Source organism: Borostomias antarcticus, assembly GCF_949987555.1.
Source record: "Borostomias antarcticus genome assembly, chromosome: 9".
Lineage (NCBI taxonomy): Eukaryota > Metazoa > Chordata > Actinopteri > Stomiiformes > Stomiidae > Borostomias > Borostomias antarcticus.
The window spans coordinates 15,536,040-15,562,004 of record NC_140242.1 but is presented as its reverse complement, the minus strand read 5'-3'; the positions used below and the strand labels follow the sequence as shown (position 1 = coordinate 15,562,004).

At 45.6% G+C, this 25,965-nt stretch overlaps 1 protein-coding gene across 1 annotated transcript in view; it reads left to right on the top strand.

Moving 5' to 3' along the window:
- plppr5b (phospholipid phosphatase related 5b) overlaps window positions 1-23,353 on the top strand; it is a gene marked incomplete at both ends in the record, with an annotated part of 52,344 nt that extends 28,991 nt beyond the window's left edge. Inside the window, 3 exons of the mRNA XM_084443581.1 lie at window positions 14,560-14,736; window positions 19,071-19,208; window positions 23,324-23,353. Of these exons, the coding sequence (XP_084299707.1) occupies window positions 14,560-14,736; window positions 19,071-19,208; window positions 23,324-23,353 (345 nt within the window). The remainder of the gene's footprint in view (window positions 1-14,559; window positions 14,737-19,070; window positions 19,209-23,323) is intronic.
- Between the last annotated feature and the right edge of the window lie 2,612 nt (window positions 23,354-25,965).

The following is a 25,965-nucleotide window of genomic DNA, read 5'->3' as shown; positions in this document are numbered from 1 at the left end:
ACAGTGCGGTAAAGCGACTGCAGAACCGCACCAGCTGCTCCGATTCTCCAGCCAAACTCCCTCTCCATGGTTTCCTCACTCGTGAACAAGACCCCCTGATACTTGAACTCCTTCACTTGGGGTAAGGACTAATTTCCTACTCGAAGCGGACAGACCACCGGTTTCCTGCTGAGAACCATGGCCTCAGATTAAGAAGTGCTGATTCTCATCCCAGCCGCTTCACACTCAGTTGCGAACCTATCCAGAGAGTGCTGGAGGTCGCAGGCCAATGATGCCATCAGGACCACATCATCTGCAAACAGCAGCGACGCGATCCCCAGCTCACCAAACTGCAAACCCACCTCCCCACGGCTACGCCTCAATATCCTGTCCATGAAAATCTTGACTTACTGCCAAGAACACGGACACAGCTCTTGCTCTGGGTGTACAGGGATTGGATGGCTGGTGGTTCCGCGACCAGGATGAAATCCACATTGTTCCTCTTCAATCTTAGGTTCGACTATCGGCCGGACCCTCCTTTCCAGCACCTTGGAGTACACTTTCCCTGGGAGGCTGAGTAATGTGATGCCTCTGTAATTGGCACACACCCTCTGGTCCCCTTTTTTCAATATTGGGACCACCACCCCAGTCTGCCACTCCTTTGGCACTGACCCAGACTTCCACGCAATGTTAAAGAGGCGTGTCAACCAAGACAGCTCCTCAACACCCAGCGCCTTCAGCATTTCTGGGAACTCCCAGTCCCACTGTGGAGTTGTTTGACTACGTCAATGACCTCCTCCAGGGAAATTGACGATGACCCCCCATCATCTTGCGGCTCTGCCTCAATCGTAGAGGGTGGATTAGTCAGGTTCAGGAGTTCCTCAAATTGCTCCTTCCAACGCTCAACAACCTCCTCAGTTGAGGTCAGCAGTGTCCCATCCTTGCTGTATACAGCTTGGATGGTCCCCCACTTTCCCTTCCTGAGGTGTCTGATGGTCTTCCAGAAACATCTTGGTGCCAACAGAAAGTCCTTCTCCATGGTTCCTCCGAACTGCTCCCACACCCGCTGCTTTGCCTTGGTCACGGCCAAAGCTGCAGCCCTCCGGGCCAGTCGATACCCTGCAACTGCTTTTGGGGTCCTCCGGGCTAACATATCCCGGAAGGCCTCCTCCTTCAGTCGGACGGCTTCCCTGACCCCCTGTGTCCACCACGGTGTCTGGGGGTTACCGCCCCTTGAAGTACCTATGGCCCTCAGGCCACAGCTCCCAGCCGCAGCTTCAGCAATGGAGGCTTTGAACACTGACCACTCATGTTCGATGTCCCCAACCTCCACAGGGATTCCTGAGAAGCTCCGCCGGAGGTGGCGATTGAAATCTCTCCGGACAGGCTCTTCCTCCAGACGTTCCCAGTTAACCCTCACTACACACTTGGGTTTTCCAGGTCTGTCCAGAGGCTTCCTCTACCATCGAAACCAGCTCACCACCAGATGGTGATCAGTGGACAGCTCTGCCCCTCTCTTCACCTGAGTGTCCAAAACACATGGCCTCAGATCAGATGATACAATAACGAAAACGATCATCGACCTTCGGCCTAAGGTTTTCTGATGCCAGGTGTTCTTGTGGGCATCCTTGTGTTCGAACATGGTGTTTGTTATGGACAAACCGTGACTAGCACAGAAGTCCAACAACAAAACCACTCGGGTTCAGATTGTGGAGCCATGCCTCCCAATCACACCCCTTCAAGTTTCAATCAATCAATCAAGGACAGTGGAGTCCCCTGCATGAGTCCCAAATAGGACTCCACTTAGGGTCTGCAGGAAGGCCGAGTACTCCGAACTGCTGTTCGGTGCATAAGCACAAACCACAGTCAGAGTCCCCCCCCCACAGTCCTAAGGCGCACGGAGGCGACCCTCTAGTCCACTGGGGTGAACTCCAGCACAGAGGCGCTCAGCTGGGGGCTAGCTAGTATAGCCACACCTGCCTTACGCTCCATACCATAAGCAACTCCGGAGAAGTACAACCCCTATCCAGGAGTTTGGTTCCGGTGCCAGTGCTGTGCGTGGAGGTTAGCCCCATCAGGTGTAATTGGTATCGCTCCACCTCCCTCACAAGCTCCAGCTCCTTCCCCCCCAGTGAGGTCACATTCCATGTCCCCAGAGCCAGCCTTTGCCACCTGGGTCCGGTCCGTCAGTGCCCTCCGCCTTCACTGCCACCTAGTTGGCAGCGTACCCGACCCCGACAGTTCCTCCCACGGGTGTTGGGTCCACAGGACGGATGAGACAGAGATGTTGTTTCCACATTGCTCTTTCGGGCTGGGCCCGGCCGGGCTACATGAAAAGCCCAGCCACCAGGCGCTCGCAGACGGGCCCTCCGTCCGGGCCTGGCTCCAGACGGGGGCCCCGGGCTTCCTCCGGGCTGGGTATCTCTTCAGTGTTCTTCCATCAGGGCTTTTTGCTGGTTAAGGACTGTGGGGCGCAACTCCTCACAGCCCTACTCTGGCCGTTTTGGGCTTAAAACCCTCATCCGCCCTTGCTCCACACCTCCAGATGGTATACGGTGCGGAGCCAGGCACAAGCAGCACCTGTGGTTTTTGTTCGGAGTGACCTTCTCCTAGATGGGTTGCCTACTATGGCTGTGAGACACATCTGCCCATGCTATTTGCCAATAGCTGGGACAGTGGTTGGCAGGAGCCAGTGCGTGTCCACACACCGAGATCCCCTACAGTTTAGCCTGGGACCGCGAGTTACACATTTACCATGTGTGGCCGCGGGGAGGCACTGTAGGAGTCTTGGCGGTGGAGTGGCTTTGTACTGGCAGAAGACTTACGCACTCGGCTCCTCTTTTCACCCTCCATAAGGAGGGCTAGCTGGCGGCGGTAGATGAAAGCAGAGTGGCAAGCAGAAGCGGCATGCAGCATGCACTAACTACAAGCACTACTACCACAGATCTACTGCACTACGCATCACACAACCCTGCACAGTAATGCCCACACAACTCCCCCATACTCATCTCCAAATGCAGGATGGAGATTGGAGATTAAACCCTTCCTGCACAGGTGGATCCTGGACTTCCTGACGGGCAGACCTCAGGTGGTGAGAGTGGGCAGCCACACCTCATCTTCTCTCACCCTAAACACTGGAGAAAGTCACCCTCTCACCCTCAACACTGGGCTGTTTCATATCCTCTGTACAAAAAAGACTGTATAGTTACTGTACCTACAATTCCAGCTCAATTATCAATTCACTGATGACAGCTGCGGTAGGCTATGCAGTCGTGTTTGTACAGAGGATATGAAACAGCCCAGTGTTGATGGTGAGAGGGTGACTTTCTCCAGTGTTGAAGGTGAGAGGTTGACTGTCTCCAGTGTTGAGACAGTTGCTGAGTTTGGAGATGAGTATCGGGGGAGTTATGGTATTGCAATCTGAAATATAGTCAATAGATAGCAGCTCTTAACTATAGTTTATGAACAGCAGCCTCACATAATTTGCCTCATACATTTTGCTTTCAATTCATATAGTTAAAACTATGTCTTAAATTAAATCCTGTCTCCTACTATATAGGCTAAGATAAAATACTGAACCCCTTTTTGAAGGGCCCTACTAATCACTAAGTATCTCAAAGTACTCCAAAGTATACCACAAAGAACCTCAAAGTACTCCAAAGTATACCACAAAGTACTGCAAAGTACTCCAAAGTATAATGCAAAGTACTGCAAAATACCACAAAGTACCCCGAAGTATACAACAAAGTACCCCAAAGTATACAGCAAAGTATACCCCAAAGTATACCACAAAGTACCGCAAAGTACCCCAAAGCATACTGAAAAGTACCTCCGTATACCAAAGTACCACAAATTACCACACATTACTGCAAAGTATGGGTAAGTACCTCAATGTATACCACAAAGTACTACAAAGTACCCCAAAGTATAACGCAAAGTACCCAAAGTATACTGCAAAGTACTGCAGAGTACCACAAAGTACCCCAAAGTATACCACTAAGTACCGCAAAGTACTCCAAAGCACACCACAAAGTACCTCAAAGTATTCCTCAAAGTACTGCAAAGTACCCCAATGTTTACTGCAAACTATCGCAAAATATCAAAGTACCCCAAAGTACCCCAAAGTATACTGCAGAGTACTGCAAAGTATTGCTGTGTACCCCAAAGTATACCACAAAGTACTGCACAAAGTATACCACAAAGTACAGCAAAGTACCCCAAAGCATAGTGCAAAGTACCTCCGTATACCACAAAGTACCACAAATGACCACGCATTACTGCAAAGTATGGGTAAGTACCTCAATGTATACCACAAAGTACTACAAAGTACCCCAAAGTATAATGCAAAGTAGCCAAAGTATACTGCAAAGTACTGCAGAGTACGACAAAGTACCCCAAAGTATACCACTAAGGACCGCAAAGTACTGCAAAGTACCCCAACGTTTACTGCAAACTACCGCAAAATATCAAAGTACCCCAAAGTATACTGCAGAGTACTGCAAAGTATTGCTGTGTACCCCAAAGTATACCACAAAGTACTGCAAAGTATACCACAGAGTACCCCAAAGTATATCACAAAAATACCTCAAAGCACCCAAAAGTATACTGCAAAGTATCATAAGACACATATATGTATACCACAAGTACCACAAAGTACGCCAAAGTATACCACAAAGTACCCTAACAGCAGTATTCATTCGCTTTTTTAGATTATTACATTATCAGTCAAGTATTACGTTACCAGTTTTGAAAAAAAAGACCCACCTGATAATGTAACAACTTGACCAATAATGTAATAAGGTATTACATTATCAGAAAAATTTTATTACATTATCAGTCAGGAAATTTTATTACATTATTGGTTAAGTTATTACATTATCAGGTTTTATTACATTTTCGATTGAGTTAAGTCAAACTTTTATTACATTATCAGGCGTTATTACATTATCAGTTAATTATTACATTATCGCGTGCTACAGGGCCAACAGTTCAAATTGCTTAGGGATGGACACTGCGGATAAGACACTAATATTACATTTGTTTTTTGTATACATAGCGATTCCGCCCCCTTTCCTGGGACGATCGCAGCGATGTACATTATATCCTATTATACAGATATCTTTGTCTGGAACAGACTTAGAAAGCCATGTTTCTGATAAAACAATAATATTAATAATCAAATCCAATTTTGGGAGCAAGCTTCTAACATTAATATGGATAATACCTAGACCAGACCTGCCTTTGAACTCCTCGGGTGTGGGGATACAGTTTAGACCAGGTCCAGGATTTGTGTGCACATTTCCAGACATTAAAAGCAATAGAAAAACAATGTACCCTCTCTTTAGAGTGTTACTACGTGATAGACCAAAATCATAAATTTTGCCTTACTGACGTGAACAGAGGAAAAATCTTATGTAAGTGTGAAGTTTATTTTCAGTACAGAAAGACAGGCAAGCGAAAGCAACATCTCAGAGTTAAAAGAATCTGTATACCAAAAACTCAGCTCAGACACAGCCTTTAAATAAGATAGAGTTTCACCCGGAATGCTGGGTCTAACTAACGAGGATAGCATAGTCATGCTAGTTAGGTTGACAATTAGACTCCTAATCAGTAGGCAAACACATTAAGTTATTAATAGCCTATAGTAATATTGTGGGTCACCACAGCATAGATTTATGGGTGTCTTGGGTGAAAAAATGTTTTTAATATGTCTCGACATGAAGGTAGCATAGATTTATGGGTGTCAATGTGAAAAAAAGTCTGAGATTGCGCGTAATGCGCATGGAACCGCAAGGTAGACCAGCTAAGCCATCCATGCAGAACATGTGCAACAGCGCCCCCTACTGTCACACAATTTTCTGACCGCTGCTGTGGAGTTTCAAGTCCACCGTTTTTTCAAAACCGTTTGCGGAAGAACGCTGCCAAAAATGACATGACTCGCAACCTTGCAAGTGTGTGGCCAAATCTCAGAAAAAGTGACTTTGAATGGTTGAAAAAGGAGTGTTGCAGCTGTGAAAAAGGAAAACTCAAATACAAAACAACATTTTCTGAGATTGGAATTTTATTTTCAACCTATCAAAACATTGTGCAAGCCTTCAAAACTTATTTTCAGTCTTGCAAAACCGTGTTCAAGCATTCAAACACTGACTTACAACCTTTCACATCGTTTTTTTTTTTTGACGTTGGGTATGGCCTAGTGCTCGGTCATAAAGTCATATTGACATGCTCGTGGTGTCTAGATGAAGTTTGATGCGTTGTGCATATTGGGTCTGTGTATCATCCGATCATTCAATTATTCCTTTCAGTCTGGCAAACGGAAGTTGAGAAAACGACTCAATATTTCATTATTCTGTTTTTCTGTATGTACCAAAAACTGGGAAATGGTGCTTGTTTTCCTGTTTACAGCCCTAAAAGGAAAACTGCTTAAACAAGGAAACCAAAACGAAATAAGTCTAATTTACGTTTTTCTTTATTAATTGTCACATTTCCCACCGTACCTTGCGCATGCGCAATTTGCTACATCCGGTGAGTGCCAAAGGGAAACAGCTACCCGAATCAAAGCCAGAATTTTCGCAATCGTCTCACTCGAGCCATACTTATCTCTGATTAGAGGGATATGTACTAAGGACAAGATCTCCAAGAACAGTCCCCTGTGCATATTCATCCCTTGGGAGGGAGTTCGGGCAGATTGACACTGGCACCTCCTCTGTGACCCAAAACCGTACACGACGTTCAAAGACATAATTATGTCCTATAGGATTGAATAGCCTATAAACGCCTTACAAAGGCTAATCAAATGAAAATCAGATCTCCTTCTCCAAAAACCAGTAGGCCTAGACCTAATTCCTAGACCATATCCCCAATGGAAACTATGGCCTAAGTGCACAAAAGCCACACTTTTACACACCCCCTCACGGGGAGACGCTTGGAAGTCAAGGGCATCAGGCTATTAGGCCTACTTGCGCCATGACGAATGTAATAGGCTAGCCCACCTGCTCAAATAGTCGTTCACTCAACATGCACATCTCTGAACACAGATGCTGTAGCCTATCCGTGACCAAGTCGCAAGTCGCCATACACTTCATACCGGCCAAACACAATGTGGCAATAATAGCCTCCGTTTGGAGAGAAACATGCTGCAACCTCACATGCTGCACCCTCTAATCATATGTGTGAGATGGTAATTAGACCAGACTGAAAGTGTCTATTTTATGCTAACTTTGTAATAAACCTGTCTTTATCGCTGATTCAAATCCCGTGTTGGAGTGATTTCTTCAGTAGCCTAATTTTGTTTGCCTACAAGAAGTCAGACAAGACTGTGGTTATAGTTACTGTAGGCTAGGTGACGCTGCACCTTTTATTCAACTTGAAAACACACCAAAGAAACATCATCAATAGAAAATGACAAAAAGCCAACAGAATCCCATTAAGCACTTTGAGTTGCATTTATTTGTATGAAAGGTGCAATACAAATAATATTTAGGCTATTATTGTTATTATTATTATTATTATTAGCTTATTATTATTGTTATTATTATTATTATTATTATTATTATCCTTAAAGCCTAGTAGCGTCATGTCCAGGGGGTGTACATCAAGCTGCCTTGCGCTACAGAAACAGGAGATAACCATGATTCTCAAGCTTCTTACTTACTTAAAGCCTAGAGGCTTTCATGTCTCGTGGCTCTTGGTTGCCATGGAATGGAATGCCTGGACATTAGTCTTTATCTTGGTTTCCATGGCAGCCATGAGCCATAGCTTGTACTATGAAGTAGGCTATATTAAAGCATTATGGAACGAGAAGCAGTGCTTCGAGTTCCATAATGCTTTTATACAACGGTTGCCACATTTATCCGTCAATATTTCAAAAAGAAAAACAATACGAACTTTAAATAAATGTATATTTAATGGAACTATTTGTTAATCATTTGCGGATACTTCCGCTGAAAAGGGAACGTTGCCAGGCAACGACAATGCTACAGCAGATCTTAGTAAACATTGATCTGTACACTGCCACGGCTACTAATAAGAAGTGGATTGATATTAAAAGATGTGCGAACATTCCATTTTAGCGTGGGGCCATCGTGGTTATCGCCACGGCTGGAATGCAAACTGACCAATAGAGACAATGGACCGGATCTATACCGTTGTATAATAAAAGATATCAGGCCAGGGCAGAAGAAGTTTGGCCCCTCCACTTTTGGCGCTCACCGTATGTAAAACTGCGCATGCGCAAATAGAAAGAAAAATAGAGAAAATGTAAATTAGACTTATTATTTCGTTTTGGTTTCCTTGTTTATGCATTTTTCCATTTAGGGCTGAAAACAGGCAACAACTTCCTGTTTTTGGTACATATAGAAAAACTGAATAACGAAATATTGAGTCGTTTTCTCACCTTCCGTTTGCCAGACTGAAGGGAATAATTGAATGATCGGATGATACACGGATCATATTGAATTGTCATACGGATTTCTTATTAGCATACTGTTCACAACTGGCATTCTTTGTAAATAGACGGGACGGGATGGCAGAACTGTTTTTTTTTCACTCACGTCAAAATGTTGCCCCCCCTACTCTCAGAGGGTAAAATCGCCTATGAACTGGACTGAGGACATAATCAGAAATGCCCGCGTTTGCGGTGCCCATTTTTTATCAGGTAAGTTATTTTCTCGTCCCAATAGCGCCCTAAAATACAGCTTAATTGTTGGTGGAAACGCAACTTTATGCATTTCAGATGGATCATGTTGCCAATGTGTGTGAATTTGCTGCTATGTGAGAGATAAGGACCTGTTGTTGCATTTCGTTGACAAGCTTCCCCTTATGGTGTCAGAACGATGGCTTATGAATGCGATTTTATACAGTAGCCCAGAGATGGTTAACACTGGCAGGGCTATTTCAGTTTGATAAAAGGCGTTGTGGTGTTTGAGCACGGGTTGTCGTGATGGACTTTGTTTTGGTGTGGAATTATAGTTGTTTACGTTTCGATAGGAACAATTAAATTGTCCCAAGTTTTGCAAATTATTGGTGCACCCCTACCAGTGGCGATTGCTCCTATAAGCCAGGGTAAGCCTGGCTTACCCATACAAATCCAAATAAAACTAGATTTTTGCGCCTTCTTTCAGTGAAATGAGGCACAAAAATCAACTTTCAGACTGTTTTTGACTTAAATGCGTCTTGTATTCTGCCATATCGCTTCATTTTCATCCGTGTTTAGCGTTTTGGTAGTGTTCCGTCTCCCCCTACAGTCCTCATGAAAATACAGTCCACGTTACTGTCCGTTGACACCGGTCTTACTAGCTCGTTATTCACTTAACATTGTAGGCCAGATAAAATTATTCTAGCTTACGGAAGTCAAGACCAAATCAAATCAAGACCAAATAAAGTCGCGTTGCTTGCATAGCTTGCGTTGAGAGTTGAGAAAAGTTCATCTTTTGAAATGTTACCGCAGCCGTCAGCCAATGGGCTTCATTCATGAGCCGCTGATGTCATAGGTTGTTCATGCCTCTCGTCCGCCGCCATTACTCAACTGTTGTAATTTTGTCTGTACGCCGGGTACTATGTCACTTATTAAAATGTTAACTGTTTTTCAGGCGAGAAAGTAACTATGTAGATTCTCGAAATGTAATCAGTTTATCAAAATAGCCTCTTGGCTTGTTTTGAGAGATCGCTGGCTGGTGCTAGCTACATGACAGGCTATACTGCTTAAAAAAAGTAATTTTGGACAATGTGATTGGTTGTTGTTGCGAGCGTCATGCCCGCCCACCGTCAAGCGTTGAAGCAAAGCCTAGCAACGCATACGTGTGAGCGCAGCGTTATTCGCTCGCTCTCAAATTATTGGCCTTTATTGATGTGTTAAGAAAAACAAACATCAGTAGCCTAGGCTACTATAGTTTTTTTGTATGTTTTTACATATAAATGCCAATGCTCAGCATGCTTCTGGTGCTGTGAAACCCATCAGGGCATGCTTTGAAAGCGCACCCCCCAAAAAATCATGCGCGCTGCATGTGCGTGCTTTGTTGGTCCTGGCTTACCCGGTTCTAGGAACCACCAGACACGACTGACCCCTACGTGCGTAGTTTCTCTGCTTATCTGCGTGTGTGTTTACGAACAAATCCTATAGTAATTCATTTTTGTATAGTGTAGTAGAAGTTTCGAAAAATGAAGTATTTGCCCAGGTTCGCTCAAAAAGGTTCAGTCAGATTTATTAAGAAAACAATACGATTGCAAAAGGACCTCAAGATAAAACACAGAGTGGTTCATCAGAACAGAAGTGAGTTTAAGCTCGCCTAGTACCGCCTTATATGTGCTCAAACAAGGATGTGATGCAGCCGACATTTGGTTGGCTGACTCGTCTATACGTCATAGTAAGGTGACGGATATCAAACAGTGGTCGAGGGATGAAAAGAAAAGCGCGGTACACTTTGAATATAGACAAAGGAACAAAAGGCCTGAGCCAGGACGGGAAGGACGAGGTGTGGGCCTTTCCTGTCCTGGTGAGACAGGGGTCTGTCTTAAAAGAGAAATGAGGAAGACAGAGGTAGAGGAGGTGTTTGGAATTACAAAAGAGAGAGAGGAACAAAGGTTTAAGGTGTTTACAATAGCAAAAGGCAGGGGACTGGAGAATAGGTTTTAAAGAAAAGAAAGCTATCTGAATAGTCTTGAGACTAGTTGTAAAATTCCACGACAATAGGATGTGATGCACCAGTCGCTCTATGCCTACATGTGGTTTATTTTCAGTGATTAGACTGACTGTTGACTGGCACAGCTTTAGGTGGCGATGGAGGAATGAGCTTAATCTTAAGCTTAAGCTCATTTATTGATGCTTTTTGTGCGTGGCTGTAAGACAGCGCACCTAGTATAGCGTTCGTCCGCTTATTACTCCCTCCCTCCCTCCGTTACTGCGGACAATGTTGGCCTGCATTTCTCTGTTGGCACCACAAGAGGCAGTAGTCCCAGCACACCAAAATCAAGAAGGACACCAAAATCAACCCGCCGATCTCCACTGAAGTAGAGTAGTGGTGAGAGCATTGGACTCCCACCCTGGAGACTGGGGTTGAAGACCCGGTGGGGATGACTTCATGGGACTATACCCCAAACCTCCACATATTCATACTTTCACTCCAACCTTTACCCCTTGCCTTATAAATCAGATCCTGTCCCAACCCCAACCCATATTCTAACCCCAACCCACACTAGGGACTGGAAGAAGGACACCAAAACCCACCCGCCGATCTCCACTGAAGTAGAGTAGTGGTGAGAGCATTGGACTCCCACCCAGGAGACCGGGGTTCCCGGTGGGGATGACTTTATGTTGTCATCAGTGTAACTGCTTTAGCCACTGACCGCTACCATTAATGTTATGGAAGCTGCTGCTAGTTGTTGTGAGCCCATGAGCTAACTGGCTATCCCACTCTCATTGTGCTGGATTAGCATTGGAAGTCATTGGAACTGATGTGTCGAGGTGACAAGACCCATCTTTATTTATCAGACATTATTTCATGTCATTTCAATTCACAGCTATTTCAGTGGCATGATTAGCTTCCGTCCTACCAGTCCTGAACAGAAACAAGCCAGCCAACGCACATAAGCCAGGCGCGACCTGGCCTGGTTTTTACTCTGCGCTGAAGAGCAATACGACAGGTCTTCCATGCGTGACCTCACATTTTAGCTTGTCTCTCAAATTCATTTCTGCCCCCGTTGCCTGATTCATTGGAGAGCCAAACGGCTCTGTAGATTATGGATGAGATTCTCTCTTACAGTCAAAGACAGAATCAGATGAGGAGAGTCTGTGTTGTTCTCCTGGTGTGATCTCTCTCCGGGCGTGACGCCAGCCGGGCGTGACGGATTCTCTCAGCTACCACAGCGAGACAGAGAGCCTCTGTCAGGAATGATGAGTCTCTTGCACACCTGGATAGTCTCAGTAACAGGATAGTCTCAGTAACAAGATAGTCTCAGTAACATGTGTGGAGGCAGAGTACTATGAAGGAAACAAACATTCACACACTGTCGTCACTTTCTCAATGGAATCAATTTAATATACACAACATTTCGGTCAGTGACCGTATTCAGGTATTACAATATGTGACCACCACTGGAGGTTTGGTCTTGATGTAGGGCAAGGCTATTTTTCAGTTTTTACAGATTATGAAAGTGTAAATAGTAAGCTTTCAAATGAAATGAAGGTGCCATACATTGACATCTGCAAATATTTGAAGAAGATATGCTTCTGTGAATGTTGTGTACACCTGAAATCACTAAGCAGAAAAATAGGGCTTCAAAGATTCAGAACTGTTCACACTTCTTCCAGAGCATGGACTTTTGACGTCAACGGAGTGTGGAGTCTGGCTATGAGAGACTAGCCCAGCATCAACAAAGTGTGGAGATAGGTCTGGCTATGAGAGACTAGCCCAGCGTCAGTGTGGAGATATGCGATACTATCATGATCGTGTGTCCAGACAAGGTTTTCCCACTGAAAGTCAACTTCCCATCCTTCCTCGGCAGCTCCCTGAAGCTCCTTTGCTGCGTCTGCTGTCGGCATGGTAATCAGGGCGTCTTCTCTCCAGAACACGGACTGAGTCTCTGTACCAGGCAGACAGGAGACGCTGCCGAATGACTTGATCTGAACTCTGTGGATGAGAGATTGATGCCAGACGCGGGCGTGGATAACTGACATCGTCGCTCCCCCCTAGTCTTGGCGGGCTGGATGGATGGTGTCACAGGCCCGTTCACTGACAGGCCCACGATGAGTAAGTGACAGGGCAGACGTCTGGTAATGTGTGACATTAAGTAGAAAATGTAGTTTGGAGCAACTGGATGTCTGTAAAACGCTCTGTAAGGTCTGGTAGCGGGGGGTGGGGGGGGGTCTGGTAGCAGGAGTGGGTTCCAGTAGCAGGGGGGCACAGCCATGTTCATTCGGGTGTAAAACACAGATTTCTGACATACTCACATCCAAGAAGGACTGGAAGGGATACACTTGGCCTGAACACGCACGCGCACGCATAATTACAGCTATGGTTGCAGCACACAGTGAGCCGATTCCAGGGCCAGATTCATTAAAGTTAATGAATGTAACTGAGAAGACGGTGCTGTCCACAGGCAGGAGAGAGGAGGGCGGTCAGATACGGTTGTGATCTGGACCTGAACCCGGCACGGTCGTCTCTGCTTGGCGGGAGGCAGGGAGAGTGAGAGAGAGAGACTGACATTCATCACGGATGGTTATCCCCCTCAAAGGCACTACTGCGGTGATAACGCTTCATTACCCGTAATGCTACACTGTAATGAGAATTGTTTAACGGGAGTTCAGAGGGGCTCGCTGGGAAAGGCCCTGTCCAACAGTTCTGTTTGTTCAGCATGTTCTAGAAGAGACTGTGTGAACATCCCAGCTGAGAGAGGGGAAGAGAGAGCGAAAAAATTGAGAGAGAGAGAGAGAGAGAAAGAAAGAAAGTGTGTGAGAGAGAGAAAGGGAGAGAAAGTGTGTGTGTGAGAGAGGGGGGGAACGGGACGAAATGGACCAAAATAAAACATGGTGTATCTCTTCATGCCCCCAGAGTATGGATGAAAGTGGGTCAGAGTGCCGTCGAACTTTGATTCCATAAACAAATCTGCCTCCTGGGGGAGGGAAGAAAAGAACGAGAGAGAGAGGGGGGAAGGGGGAGGGGAAGAGAGAGAGAGGGGGGAAGAGAGAGAGGGGGGAAGAGAGAGAGGGGAGAGAGAGAGAGGGGGAGAGAGAGAGAGAGGGGAAGAGGGGGGTGGGAGAGAGAGAGGGGAAGGAAGAGAGGAAAGTTTGGGTGAGAGAGGTTAAAAGGAGGGAAGAACAGGAGAGATCAAATGAGAGAGAGAGGCAGAGACAATGAGAGAGAGAGAGTAAAAACAAATAATAAGGAGATGGATAAGGAACCAGGGTAGCATGCCCCCAAACAAGACGCTCCGCTCTAATGAACACCTCCTTAAAGCCTGTCTAGCTTGGTGACATGAGAGATTGGTTACAGACTTGGACCCTACAACGAGAGACATCTTGCTCTCCTCTTTAATTCTTCTGGTGTCTCCACTCATCTATCCACAGAGGCTAAGTAGAGTTTTCTGTTTCTGCACTTATGGTTCAAAGTACAGGTAGTGACGACAGGATGACATACAGTAACACAAATGGAGGACATGACACATGCATGACTCTTCTGAACGACCGTCGTCTCTGTTTCCCAGATGTAGTTTGAATGGACACAGTTGGTTCTGGGCCACTGTAGTGGCATCTGTGGCTCAGGAGGTTCTAGAGCTGGTCGTCCAATGATCATAGCGTCGGCAGTTCGAATCCTGGCTCCTCCTGTCCGCATGTTGAAGTGTCTTTGAGCCACACAAGACACGCAACTTCAAATTGCTCCCAATGAGCAGGCTGGTACCTTGCGAACATGTGTTAACGTGTGTGTGAAGGAGAGGCCTTTATTGTAAAGCGCTTTGAATTAAAGTGCTATCCATATCCATATGCTGACAAAATGGACCCCGCTCAGTAGTCTCTAACGCAGCCCCGCGGATTTAGCAGTATGGAGGCTGTAACTGCCGCGTTCTGTGTTGACGTCTCTTCTGCAGATGTACATCACGTGCACGGTGCGGGCCAAGGGCACCCGTCTGGCCAAGCCCGTCCTGTCGCTGGGCCTCATGTGTCTGGCCTTCCTGACGGGCCTCAACAGGGTGGCCGAGTACCGCAACCACTGGTCCGACGTCATCGCCGGCTTCATCATTGGACTGTCCATAGCAACCTTCCTGGTAAGAGACTGTCCATAGCAACCTTCCTGGTAAGAGACTGGAGGCATGTCTGTCTGTCTGTCTGTCTATCTATCTCTATCTTAGTCTTTTCCTCTGTCTTTCCCTTTCTTATCGTTCTATCTGTGTTGCTCTCTCTCCTCCCTCCCGTGCGGTGTGGTGTGTTGATACCGTGTGCAGTGAGGAGTGTGAGCCTGTAGCTTCTCCTCAGCACTCAGCCTGTCTGGGCCTAATGAGCACTTTAACAGGGAGACATAAACCAATGCGCTCTCTTAATTGGCTAACGGTGATAACGGTGGCACAGCCCGTAACCAGCACAGCTCTCTCTCTGGGTGTAGCAGTGGACACGCCTGAACGCTGCCTGAATGACGATTCGTCTCCCAAGTGCCTCACGTCTCAAATTACATGTTCATTTGTCCTCAGAGAGTGATTGGTTTGGAACATGTAGCAATATATAAAATTCTCCTGGATCATTTAAGCAATTGACCACGAGAGGCAGTGGGTTACACAGGATTTTACCATAGCTACGGGGCGTTGGTAAAACCCCCGTAGCTGTGGTAAAATCCTGTGTAACCCACTGCCTCGAGTAACAACGGTTACTATATATATATTCACAAAAAACACTCAGTAGTAACATTCAATCATTTATTTACTGATCATTCTTATGATTTTAGTATTTACAAAATCTTCCGCGATAGGCTATAGTTCTGAATTAAATGGTTGCCAGGCAACATAGGCTATCTTGCCTATTTGTGTTGGCCTTGTTCACATACACCATAAGGCATAATTCGGGTGGTTCCCGTTTATTTGAATATTTCCAGCTATGGTGCAGTTATTAAAACAGTTCTCCAGAGCACTCGTTTTTGCTGGTAGGGGTGTGGAAGTGTTGGAGTCGGACTGATGAGTGCGTTTTTGTAATAGGATACGAAAAAGGCGAGGTTGCTGCGAGTGGTTGCTACGCAAAGCATAGCCTACCGCTTGATCTTATATTCAATGGCCTCGTCAATGAGATTGACGGCGCATTAATACAAATTGTTATGCAGTCGCAGCCATGGGTTAGAGTATTTTACCACGGCTGCTAGCCAATCAGAATCAAGTATCCAAACTCTCCGTTGTAGAAAATGACACTTATAATCAAATCAAATCAAATGTTTTTCTCAAGCACATTTAAAAACAACTCATGTTGATCAAAGTGTTGTACATGTCAAAACAGGCTGTAAAAATACAATAAGAATCACAATAAAAAGGCTAAAAACAAAAACTGACATAAGCATCAGCACAGCTATAGTGACAGTTACAATGACACGGTTATAGTGACAGTTATGACAGTAATAATGATACAGTTATAGTGATACAGTTATACGTCAGCATATGGCCTGTCTGCTCTGTGGGATAGTTTGAGAATAGCTGGTGTTGTTCATTCCATGTGGATTACATAAACCCACGCGCCAATCATGGTGGTAATTTTCCCATATATTTCATTGTGTTTCATTCAAAACAAACTCGAACAATACATTCTAAGAACACTGAACAATCTAATTTCACAGTGTGTGTGTGTGTGCGTTTGTGTGTGTGTGTGTCCCCTTCCCGACTCCCCCGCGTCCAGATCTGCTGGATCCAATGTGAAGCGAAATGTGTCAAGAGGCCAGTGATGAGTTTGAGGGCGGTTGTGTGTGTATCTACTGTCACCCAACATCTGGGCTCATCGTCATGGTGATCAGTCTTTTCCCTCTGGCGCTGGAGGTCTCTGGAAGTGAGCAGGCCAGAGTCCTGGCCCACCAGAGCCCTGGCCCACCAACCCTGCTGGGCTTGGAAAACAGGCTCACCTCCCTGGAGGTTCTGGAGGCCTCTGGATCATATTTGTACAGTGGTCTACCCATGCCATAGCCTGACACTCAGACTGAATTGCCATTTCGTTGCACTTCACTACTCAGTCTGAACAAACTCCCATTACAGGCGCTTTCTGAGATGGGCGTTGCCGAAGAGGGAGTCCTCAGCTATTAGTTCAACCCCTAACCAATGACAGCATTTTATATCGCATTGTTGGATGCTGATTGGCCTGGTTGGAATTCCTACCGAGAAATCACTCTGGACTAGAGCCTTTCCAGACCCTAAATCGCATTTCGGAAATTCGGAAACTCAAATTAAGTGTGTGTGTGTGTGTGTGTGTGTGTGTGCGTGTGTGCGTGTGTGCGTGCGTGTGCGCGTGTGCTTTTCATGTTGGCTGGCTTTCATGGCACATATGTACATGTGGGAGTGTTTGAGTTAACAGTCCCCCTTCACACGCATGTCAGCTAGCATGAACCAGGGACAACGAGGAGTCCTGTGGTCCAATCAGGCAGGATGTCACAGTAGAGAAAGACAGAAGGTGATCTAGAGAAAGTGGTTCTCTCCTCTCCTCCTCTCTCCTACCCTCTCTCCCCTCACCTCCTCTTATCTTCTCTCGTCCTCCTCTCATCTTCTTTCCTCTCTCCTCTCCTCCTCTCTCCTTCCCTCTCTCCCCTCACCTCCTCTCATCTTCTCTCCTCCTCCTCTCTCCTCCGTTCCTCCTCCTACCCTCATCCCCTCTTCTTCTCTCCTCTCTCCCCTCCCCTCCTCCTCTCCTAATCTCCACTCCTCTTTCCTCTCTGTGTGAAGGGAGGTGTGCTTTGTTCTGCCTCATAACTGTACAACTTGGATTTATCGGAGTTTCTCTGATTGATTCCTGCAGCATGTTGGGAGTGTAGAGCATAAGACAGAACGTAATGAGAGCTGTCTAGAAGTCATATTGATCTGTAATTTGATTGATGACTGATCCCACTGAATATTTATCCATGTCATACATGCATAGATCAAACAGTGAATGTAGGGCAAACGCATAATAGAGTTTCACTTGACTGTCTAGCGAAGCCAACTTATTATGACCTCACACTAATGTAAACAAGCAATGCTGGAGGATATTTGTAACATGACACTGCCAAAACTTTTGGTTGGTTTTCCACCATCACACGTTCACCATCACAACATGTTCAACATTACAACACATTAACCATCACACGTTCACCATCACAACAGGTTCACCATCACAGGTTCACCATCACAACACATTCACCATCTAAACACATTAACCACACACGTTCACCATCACAACAGGTTCACCATCACAGGTTCATCATCACAACATGTTCACCATCACAACACGTTCACCATCACAGGTTCACCATCACAACACGTTCACCATGACAACACATTCACCATTACAACACATTCACCATCACACGTTCACCATCACACGTTCACCATCACATGTTCACCATCACAACACATTCACAATCACACTTCCAAAAATACAATAGTAGCAGTTATTGTTCCAATTATCCTGCTGCGTCTTGTGGCACTAACACCAGGTCATGTTTTGGAGTGTTCGGTTGGAATGTTGCTTTGCATAATGGAATGGTTTGTGTGGCTAGTTAATGAAAAGAGGAAAAGCTATATAATTTATATATATAACTTGCATTTTTATGAGCCTCACAACAAAGAGGTTTGAAAGAGAGTGAGAGAACGTCAGCCGTCGCACACACACACACACACACACACGCACACACACACACACACACACACGTGCACGCACGCATGCACAGACAGGAACACATACAAAAATACACATATACAAACACACACACATGCACATACATACATACATACATACATACATACATACATACATACATACATACATACATACATACATACATACATATATACAGGCAGATAAACAGGCAAACTATCGCTCTCCTCATCACTCTCTCTCTCCCTCTCTCTGGTGACTCTACCCTGAGATTGACACACAGACACACACACACAAACTACCATAAAATTAGCACATAATCACAATAACACATGCATCTGGCACATAAACATGCATCAATCTTATACTCAGTGGTGCACATACATAAAGCATTAGTGTGCACCCATGCAAGCACACCCACATACAAAGCCACACATGCATAGATTTCAGAGATTTCCTCTTCACTTGACAAGTCACGCATCCTCCCGTTGTAAATCATGAACATGTCTGCCCAGTGGTATGCATCAGTGCTCAGTGATGTTATAAATTATCCTACACAGCCTCTCTCTCTGGAAACAGCTGCTGTTTTCAGCTGCACACACACACACAAACATGTATACACACACACACATACACGCACACCTACACACACACACACACACACACACACACACACATGCATGCACACACGCACACACACAAACACACACACACACACACACACACACACACACACACACACACCCTCTCCAGCCTGTCTCTAACAGGGCCCCCCTGCTGTGCTCTATAGGTGGTGTGTGTGGTGCATAACTTCAAAGGGAAGCTGCTGCTGAATGAAGACGTCCCGGCGGAGAGCCTGGCCGACGCCCCCGTGATGAGCCTGCCCGCGCGCGTAGACAGCCCCCTGGAGAAATACATCGCCTCGCAGGTAGGCCCGCCTCCAACCCAACAGCGCTCTGAGTCTGGGAGTGAAGCACATCAGCTGTTAACGTATATCGGGGGGGACAAGTCCGTTCTGCGCTGAATGTGACGTGTTTCATATCATACACTCAGCTGCTGCTTTATTGTGAACACCTGCTCGCTGTTCCTCCAAACAGCCAATCGGTCACATGGCCTCAACTCACTACTACATGGAGCATGTAGACACGGTGAAGAGGTTTAGTCGTCTGCGTTCTGAGGCATTAGAACGGCCAAGAACAGACAGGAAGTGTGATCTGCTGTAAGTGACGTTTGGCCGTGGTGTGATGGTTGGTGTTAGACGTGGCGGCTCTGGGGGGATTTCCACGCGTTACAGCCTCTAGAGTTCACAGAGAACGGAGCACAACATCCAGTAAGCGGCGGCTCTGTGTGTGAAAACACCTTGTTAATGACAGAGGTCAGAGGAGGACGGCCAGACAGACTCCAGTCACGCTACATGAACAGAAAGGCCACACGTGCTCAAATAACAGCTGTTAACAGTGGTGTGCAGAAGAAGGGCACCTCTTTGAGTCCATGCCACAAAGAATTCTGGCTGTTCTGGAGGATAACGCGGCTCTACCCGCTGCTAGACTGCCTCGAAGTGGCAACTGTGTGTATGTGGATGTCTATTAATGAATGAAGTGATGTATCAACAAATTAAACATTGTCCCCCTCCACACACACACACACACACACACACACACCCCTCTGCAGGAGACGGAGGAGGAGGAGGAGGCTCGCTCCATCCTGGAGTACGTTGTGGGGTTTTTCCGCGAGGCATGGGCCTGGCTCCAGGGACGCTTCCAGAGGCTGCACAACACTAGGCAGTAAACGTCCAGCGTGCACCTGTGTGGTCGCTCAGCGTCTGCCAACGCTCTGGACAGCGGTCTGGCTGACAGACGGACTCACAGACCAGCAGTCAGAACCGCAGGTCCAAATTCACTCACGGGATTTCGTTTAGCCGTTAACAGTCCGATGTCCAGAGCAGTTGGCAGTACTAAGAGCACTACTGACTTCTACTACTTCTGTCTTATCAAAAGCTCTTTTCTCTCATCTGAGTAGTCACACCTGAAGATGATGTGTGTGTGTGTTGATTGATTTCACAACTTTCCAAGCACACTTTAATGTGTCACAAATAGCTGAGATATCTCACCAGCAGTTGCACCTTCTGTTCTAATAATAATCCCAGAAAACATCTGAATATCACATCTGAAAATCTGCGAGTACTAATGCCAAAGCAAAATACACAATATATACAGTAACACAAAATCCTGTTCCTGCTTGGACTGGTTGCGTATGTGACCTCTGTCCTGCTCAGATAAACATCACGCCATTTTGACTGCTGAACTCATTTTAGGAGATTATCAGTTAAATCCAATCATTCATAAAGTCGGAACTAAGAAGTAAACTAAACAAACAAGTAAATCGTTTAATCCCAGATTGCTGTGCAGATTTGCTGTGAGGAGGATTGAACAATCTACTTGTCTGCTCGCTCAGAACCAAATTCACACTTCCATGGTTTCATTTGGGTTCAGTGTTAGCTCTGTTGAAACATGTCAGATAGGGGACATTTCCTCCAATAAAAATGCTAATGTTGTTTTTCTTCAAACCTACAGTATATATACAGTATATCTTCACACCACTCCTTACCACCAACAGTTGTGTGTGTGTATGTGTGTGTGGTGGGGAGTGGATATGTGTGCATGTGTGTTGTAAGTAATTAAGGAGTGAACATGTATGTGTTTTTACAATGATATTAAGATGTGCTTGGTGACAATACAGACATAGCCGTGTGTCATCCAGGCCCAGTATGTGTGTACAGCAACAGATATCTGGCAGATCTTGTACTTGGAGTGGATACCAGTTTCACTCTCTGTTTCTCATTGATTTCACACATTTGCACATTTTGGACGAAAGCCAACTCAGTGTTGAACAGTGTTAAATATCACATAGATTAAATATACACACTGTAGGAAAACAGAACAGATGACTCCTGTCTCAGGCTCCAATGCACTGAGTTGTGAGTTGTTGTGCCCTGAGTCTCCACAAGAAACAATGTGAACATCTCTCTCTCCCTCTCTTTCTCTCTCTCTTTCTCTCTCTCTCGGAGTCATTCACTGACTGTGGATATTTCTACTTTATTAGCCAGCCACAATCATATTATTGACCAGGGGGTCAGACCGAATGAAGATTGTATTTTAAACTGTGTGAGTGGGAGCGGCTTATATATTAAGTGTCAGGTGCCGGCGGACATTAATTCACCGCCCGCAGCGGTAGGCCAGGAAGCCAGCCCGCTGTGCTGATATTTCAGCTCAATTCAACTTTATTGCAGACTCGGGGTCCACTAGTGTTGCAAATTTCAAGAATTGTCATTAATCGATAACTGTTAACCTTAACAAACGATAGTTGATTAATGTCAGCGTAGACAGACTCCTCTATGTGACTGTGACTCTGTTATACAGACTCCTCTTTGTGACTGTGACTCCGTTATACAGACTCCTCTATGTGACTGTGACTCTGTTATACAGACTCCTCTATGTGACTGTGACTCTGTTATACAGACTCCTCTGTGTGACTGACTCTCTTAGACATGGTAAATCCAAAGCGCTTTACAATTCACCCATTCATACACACATTCACACACCAATGGCGGCTAGCTGCCATGCAAGGTGCTTGCCTGCACATTGTGAGCAATTTGGGGTTCAGTGTCTTTGCCCAAGGGCACTTCGACATGTGGACAGGAGGAGCCGGGATTCGAACCGCCGACCCTGCGGTCATTGGACGACCCGCTCTACCTCCTGAACCACAGCTGCCCCTCAGACAGACTCCTCTGTGTGACAGTGTGAACCTGAACGTGACTCAAGTCTCATTTGGTTCCAGATATGGGGAGCTGACAGTGGTTATATGGCGGTTGAAGCAGATTTCCAAGGTACTGTAGTGTATAGCTACAGTTCAATCAAATAATCCACCCTACCACACGCCAACCACCCCCACCCCACCATGCCCCAACCGCCCCCACCCCCATCCCCAACCAATGTGCATGGCTGCCCCACCCCCCCACCCCATGGTAGAATGAACTGCTCTATACCAAGCCTCTCCCAGTGACCTCTAGACACCACATCCTGCCACTAACAAAACACAGCAGTCAGATCTCTCTCCTCCTCCTCCTCCTCTCCTCCTTATCTTCATCTCTCCTGCTGCACTGTCAGTCTCTCTTTCTCTCGGAGAGGAGAAGCCTGTTGACGACCCCCCCCTCTCCCCACAGTGCTAGCCCCCCCTACCCTGACCCCCTGATCCCAGGGACTGCTAAAAGTTTCTATCGCAGTTCATTCTCATCTCACAGAGCTCTGCGCTGAGCTGGCATGTCGTCTCCTGTCTCTGCATGGAGAGCAGGGAGACATGCTCCTTCTCTGTCCACCGCTAGACAGGGAGACATGCTCCTTCTCTCTCCACCGCTAGGCAGGGAGACATGCTCCTTCTCTCTCCACCGCTAGGCAGGGAGAAATGCTCCTTCTCTCTCCACCGCTAGACAGGGAGACATGCTCCTTCTCTCTCCACCGCTAGGCAGGGAGACATGCTACTTCTCTCTCCACCGCTAGGCAGGGAGACATGCTCCTTCTCTCTCCACCGCTAGGCAGGGAGACATGCTCCTTCTCTCTCCACCGCTAGACAGGGAGACATGCTCCTTCTCTCTCCACCGCTAGACAGGCAGACTCCAGCTTCCTCACTGTTTAACCCATTCCTCTCCCCAAAGCTTCAGCCTGTTTCCTTTGTTCTGAAAAAAACAAGTCACTTTGTTTGGTGTCTTATCTGTATCTGTAGGTGGTCTATAGATGCTCACCTATCAACACATATTAACATTGGTCATCCAATATTAAGCAACTAACCCTAACTTGGACCTAACCTCAACTATAACTATTTGTTGCACTGCAGCTTAAAGTTGTGATTCAAAGTTGAAAACTGCAGTTTGTTAATAACTGAGGCATCTGTAGATCCCACAGAGATAGATAGACAGATAATAAAGTGTCCCCTGACTAACTTCCTACCAATCATCTGACACGTCCTGTATCTGCCCTCTTCCTGCAGAACCGCATCACCTTCGCTGAGGTCACATGACGTTGAGTCGGCCGTCTGGCAGACGCATTGGACATCCACACTCTTCACCGTCCACTCCAGGTAGAGGGGGGCGCAACGCTAGCTCATGCCGTCTGCCCGTCCGTCCGTCTGTCTAGTCCACGTTGCTGTCTGTCCAGTTTCCTGCGTCTCTCACCCTTCGCTGCTGTCCTGTATGAACCACTTCCTGTCTGCTCCAACGGGAAAAGCTTTCGCTGCTTCCGTCGCCCACGGTCCTTCTTCTTCACCAGACTCTGAGGACTGAAATTAGACTCCAGACCAGTCGTGATCTGAGATGTCAACATGTACAGTAGCACACAAAGATACCAAGAGAGATACCGACTGAAGAAAAGATCTCAACTGCTTATTGGTGAAATGTTTGTCTTTGTTTCATGATATATATATATATATATAGACTGTATATCATCACACGGTTATCCACTCTTTGGTACTTTTAAGCAGAATCGTCAACCAGAAGGGTTGATGGAGAACTTAAGTATCAAACATATTCAAACTGGTCACCATATGCAGGTAGATGTGATCATAATCCTATAGACAGAGAGAGAAAACTTTTTTTAAAGTGTGTGTGCATGTGTGAGCCTCGAGCCAGCCAATGGGTACTTCAAGTCCCCCTGCTGTGTGTCTTTCTGCCACATTCACAAATCTGTGAAGGCTGGATAGGCGGCACCAATCAACTCTTTCCCTCTTTCTCTTCCTCTCTCTCCCATCCCCCACACTCTTTCTCTGATCCTTCTATGCCCTCTATCCCTCTCTCTTTCTTGGTCATCTCTATCTCTTTCTCTGTTCTCTCTGTCTCTCTGTTCTCTATCTCTATCTCTAACAGGACTCCTGGTTAACTGTGGCTACAGAGAGGTATACATGGTGTTGGTTTCAGCAGGTCTGTAAAAGTCGTAGAGGTGCAATATGGACATACTGTCAAGGTGTGACTGCCACCCATGGCATATTGTCATTTTAAAAAAAAACGGAAAACGTATTCTTTTTTTTTTTTTCATGATCAGGAAGTCTGTTTAGCTTTTTCTTCTACATTGACCCATTTTGACGGTTGTACTTCCTGGAAGTACAGCTGACTGTGGCTTTAGTCCATCATGGGGGAACATACTGTGCTGTATACTCATTCATGTAGATATGATTTGGTTTGTGTCCCAGAGGTCCCAGTTGGAAGTCTCCCTGTCTCATAGTCCTGTCCAGAGAGTCCAGTGTGCTCGGCGGCAGAAAGTCTGTGGCTCAGATGGGCTCTGTTGTAGACCGGTCAACTACAGGTATACAGAAAGTCTATGTTGTAGACCGGTCAACTACAGGTATACAGAAATCTGTAGTTGTGATGGGCTCTGTGCTAAACATGTCCCAGTGCCGGTATATCTCAAACAGATATATCTCAAACACCATACTGTTTGTTCTGAGAGGGTGATTAAAATCATCTTTCAGAAGTTATTTCTGTGAGAGAGCCTTCAGAAGCACCGGGAGATGAAGCTCAATATTACATAATTAATCGTTACATCAAAGCTTCATTCCCTAGAATAAAAGATGTACGGAGAAAGAGAAGCGTGCCATGATCAGTGGTGTCACACCCACGTGTCTGTCTGCGCTTCTGATATTAAACCTTATCCATGTGAATATTCTAGCAATAACACCTATTGTATTTTTTCCCTGAAGTAGAGAAAAGCCGAGAGTACAGAGTCTACTGACACCTATTCTGTTGTCCCTCTAAGTCTATATTCTAAATCTATATTTTTGTAATAGCCAGGCAGGACAACAGCAGCACTCAAAAACAAAGCTAGAAACATTTGTCACTGCTGACAAAATTCCTGAACCATCCAGCTGCAACTGCTGTTTAAGAACACAGATCATTGATTATCCAGAATATTCAGGATTTGTGTAATTTGCTAATGTGCATTGCAAAACTTAACTGTTACAGTGTTGTATTCCAATGAGAAAAGAGTATCTGTATAAAATAAATACATACAGTAAGTCCTTTCGTCAAATATTGTTGCTGTCTATTTTCTTATGGTTGTGCAGTGTGTGTGTGTCAGCAAAATGTTTACATGTTAAGTGTTTATCTTATTCTCTTGACTATGATTGCTCCTTTTGCTATCATACACAATGTTTGAATTTATCGTTGACATGATTATGTTGGAGGTTTTCTACGTTGTGTTGTGAAGGGTGTGGATATTCATCTCATTTTGTTTTCTTATTAAGCTACGTGCTGACTGAGCTTCGTACCTACAGTATTTCATACTTTTTTGAGAGCTTGTTAAAAAGTCAACAGAAATGTCATGCTAATCTACTGATTATTTTCAAGTGAGTGTCAGTCTGACTGTAAGTGCTATTTTCATTAGTGGATCATTCGGTAAGGATGTGATTCTGCTAACCCTATTGGTTATACCATATCTATCTTTATTGCATTCTTTTCTTTTTATCTTGCATACAATTGTGACCTTTTACACTGTAGAGAAAATGAAATGTACAGTCTTCGAATAAAAAATGAATCCAATCAATTGTTTTAGTGTCCATGGTGTCTTCTTTTGACATACTAATTGTCGATGTTTGTTTGCATTCTCTTTCATTAGCGGATGACACTCCGAATACACTTTTGC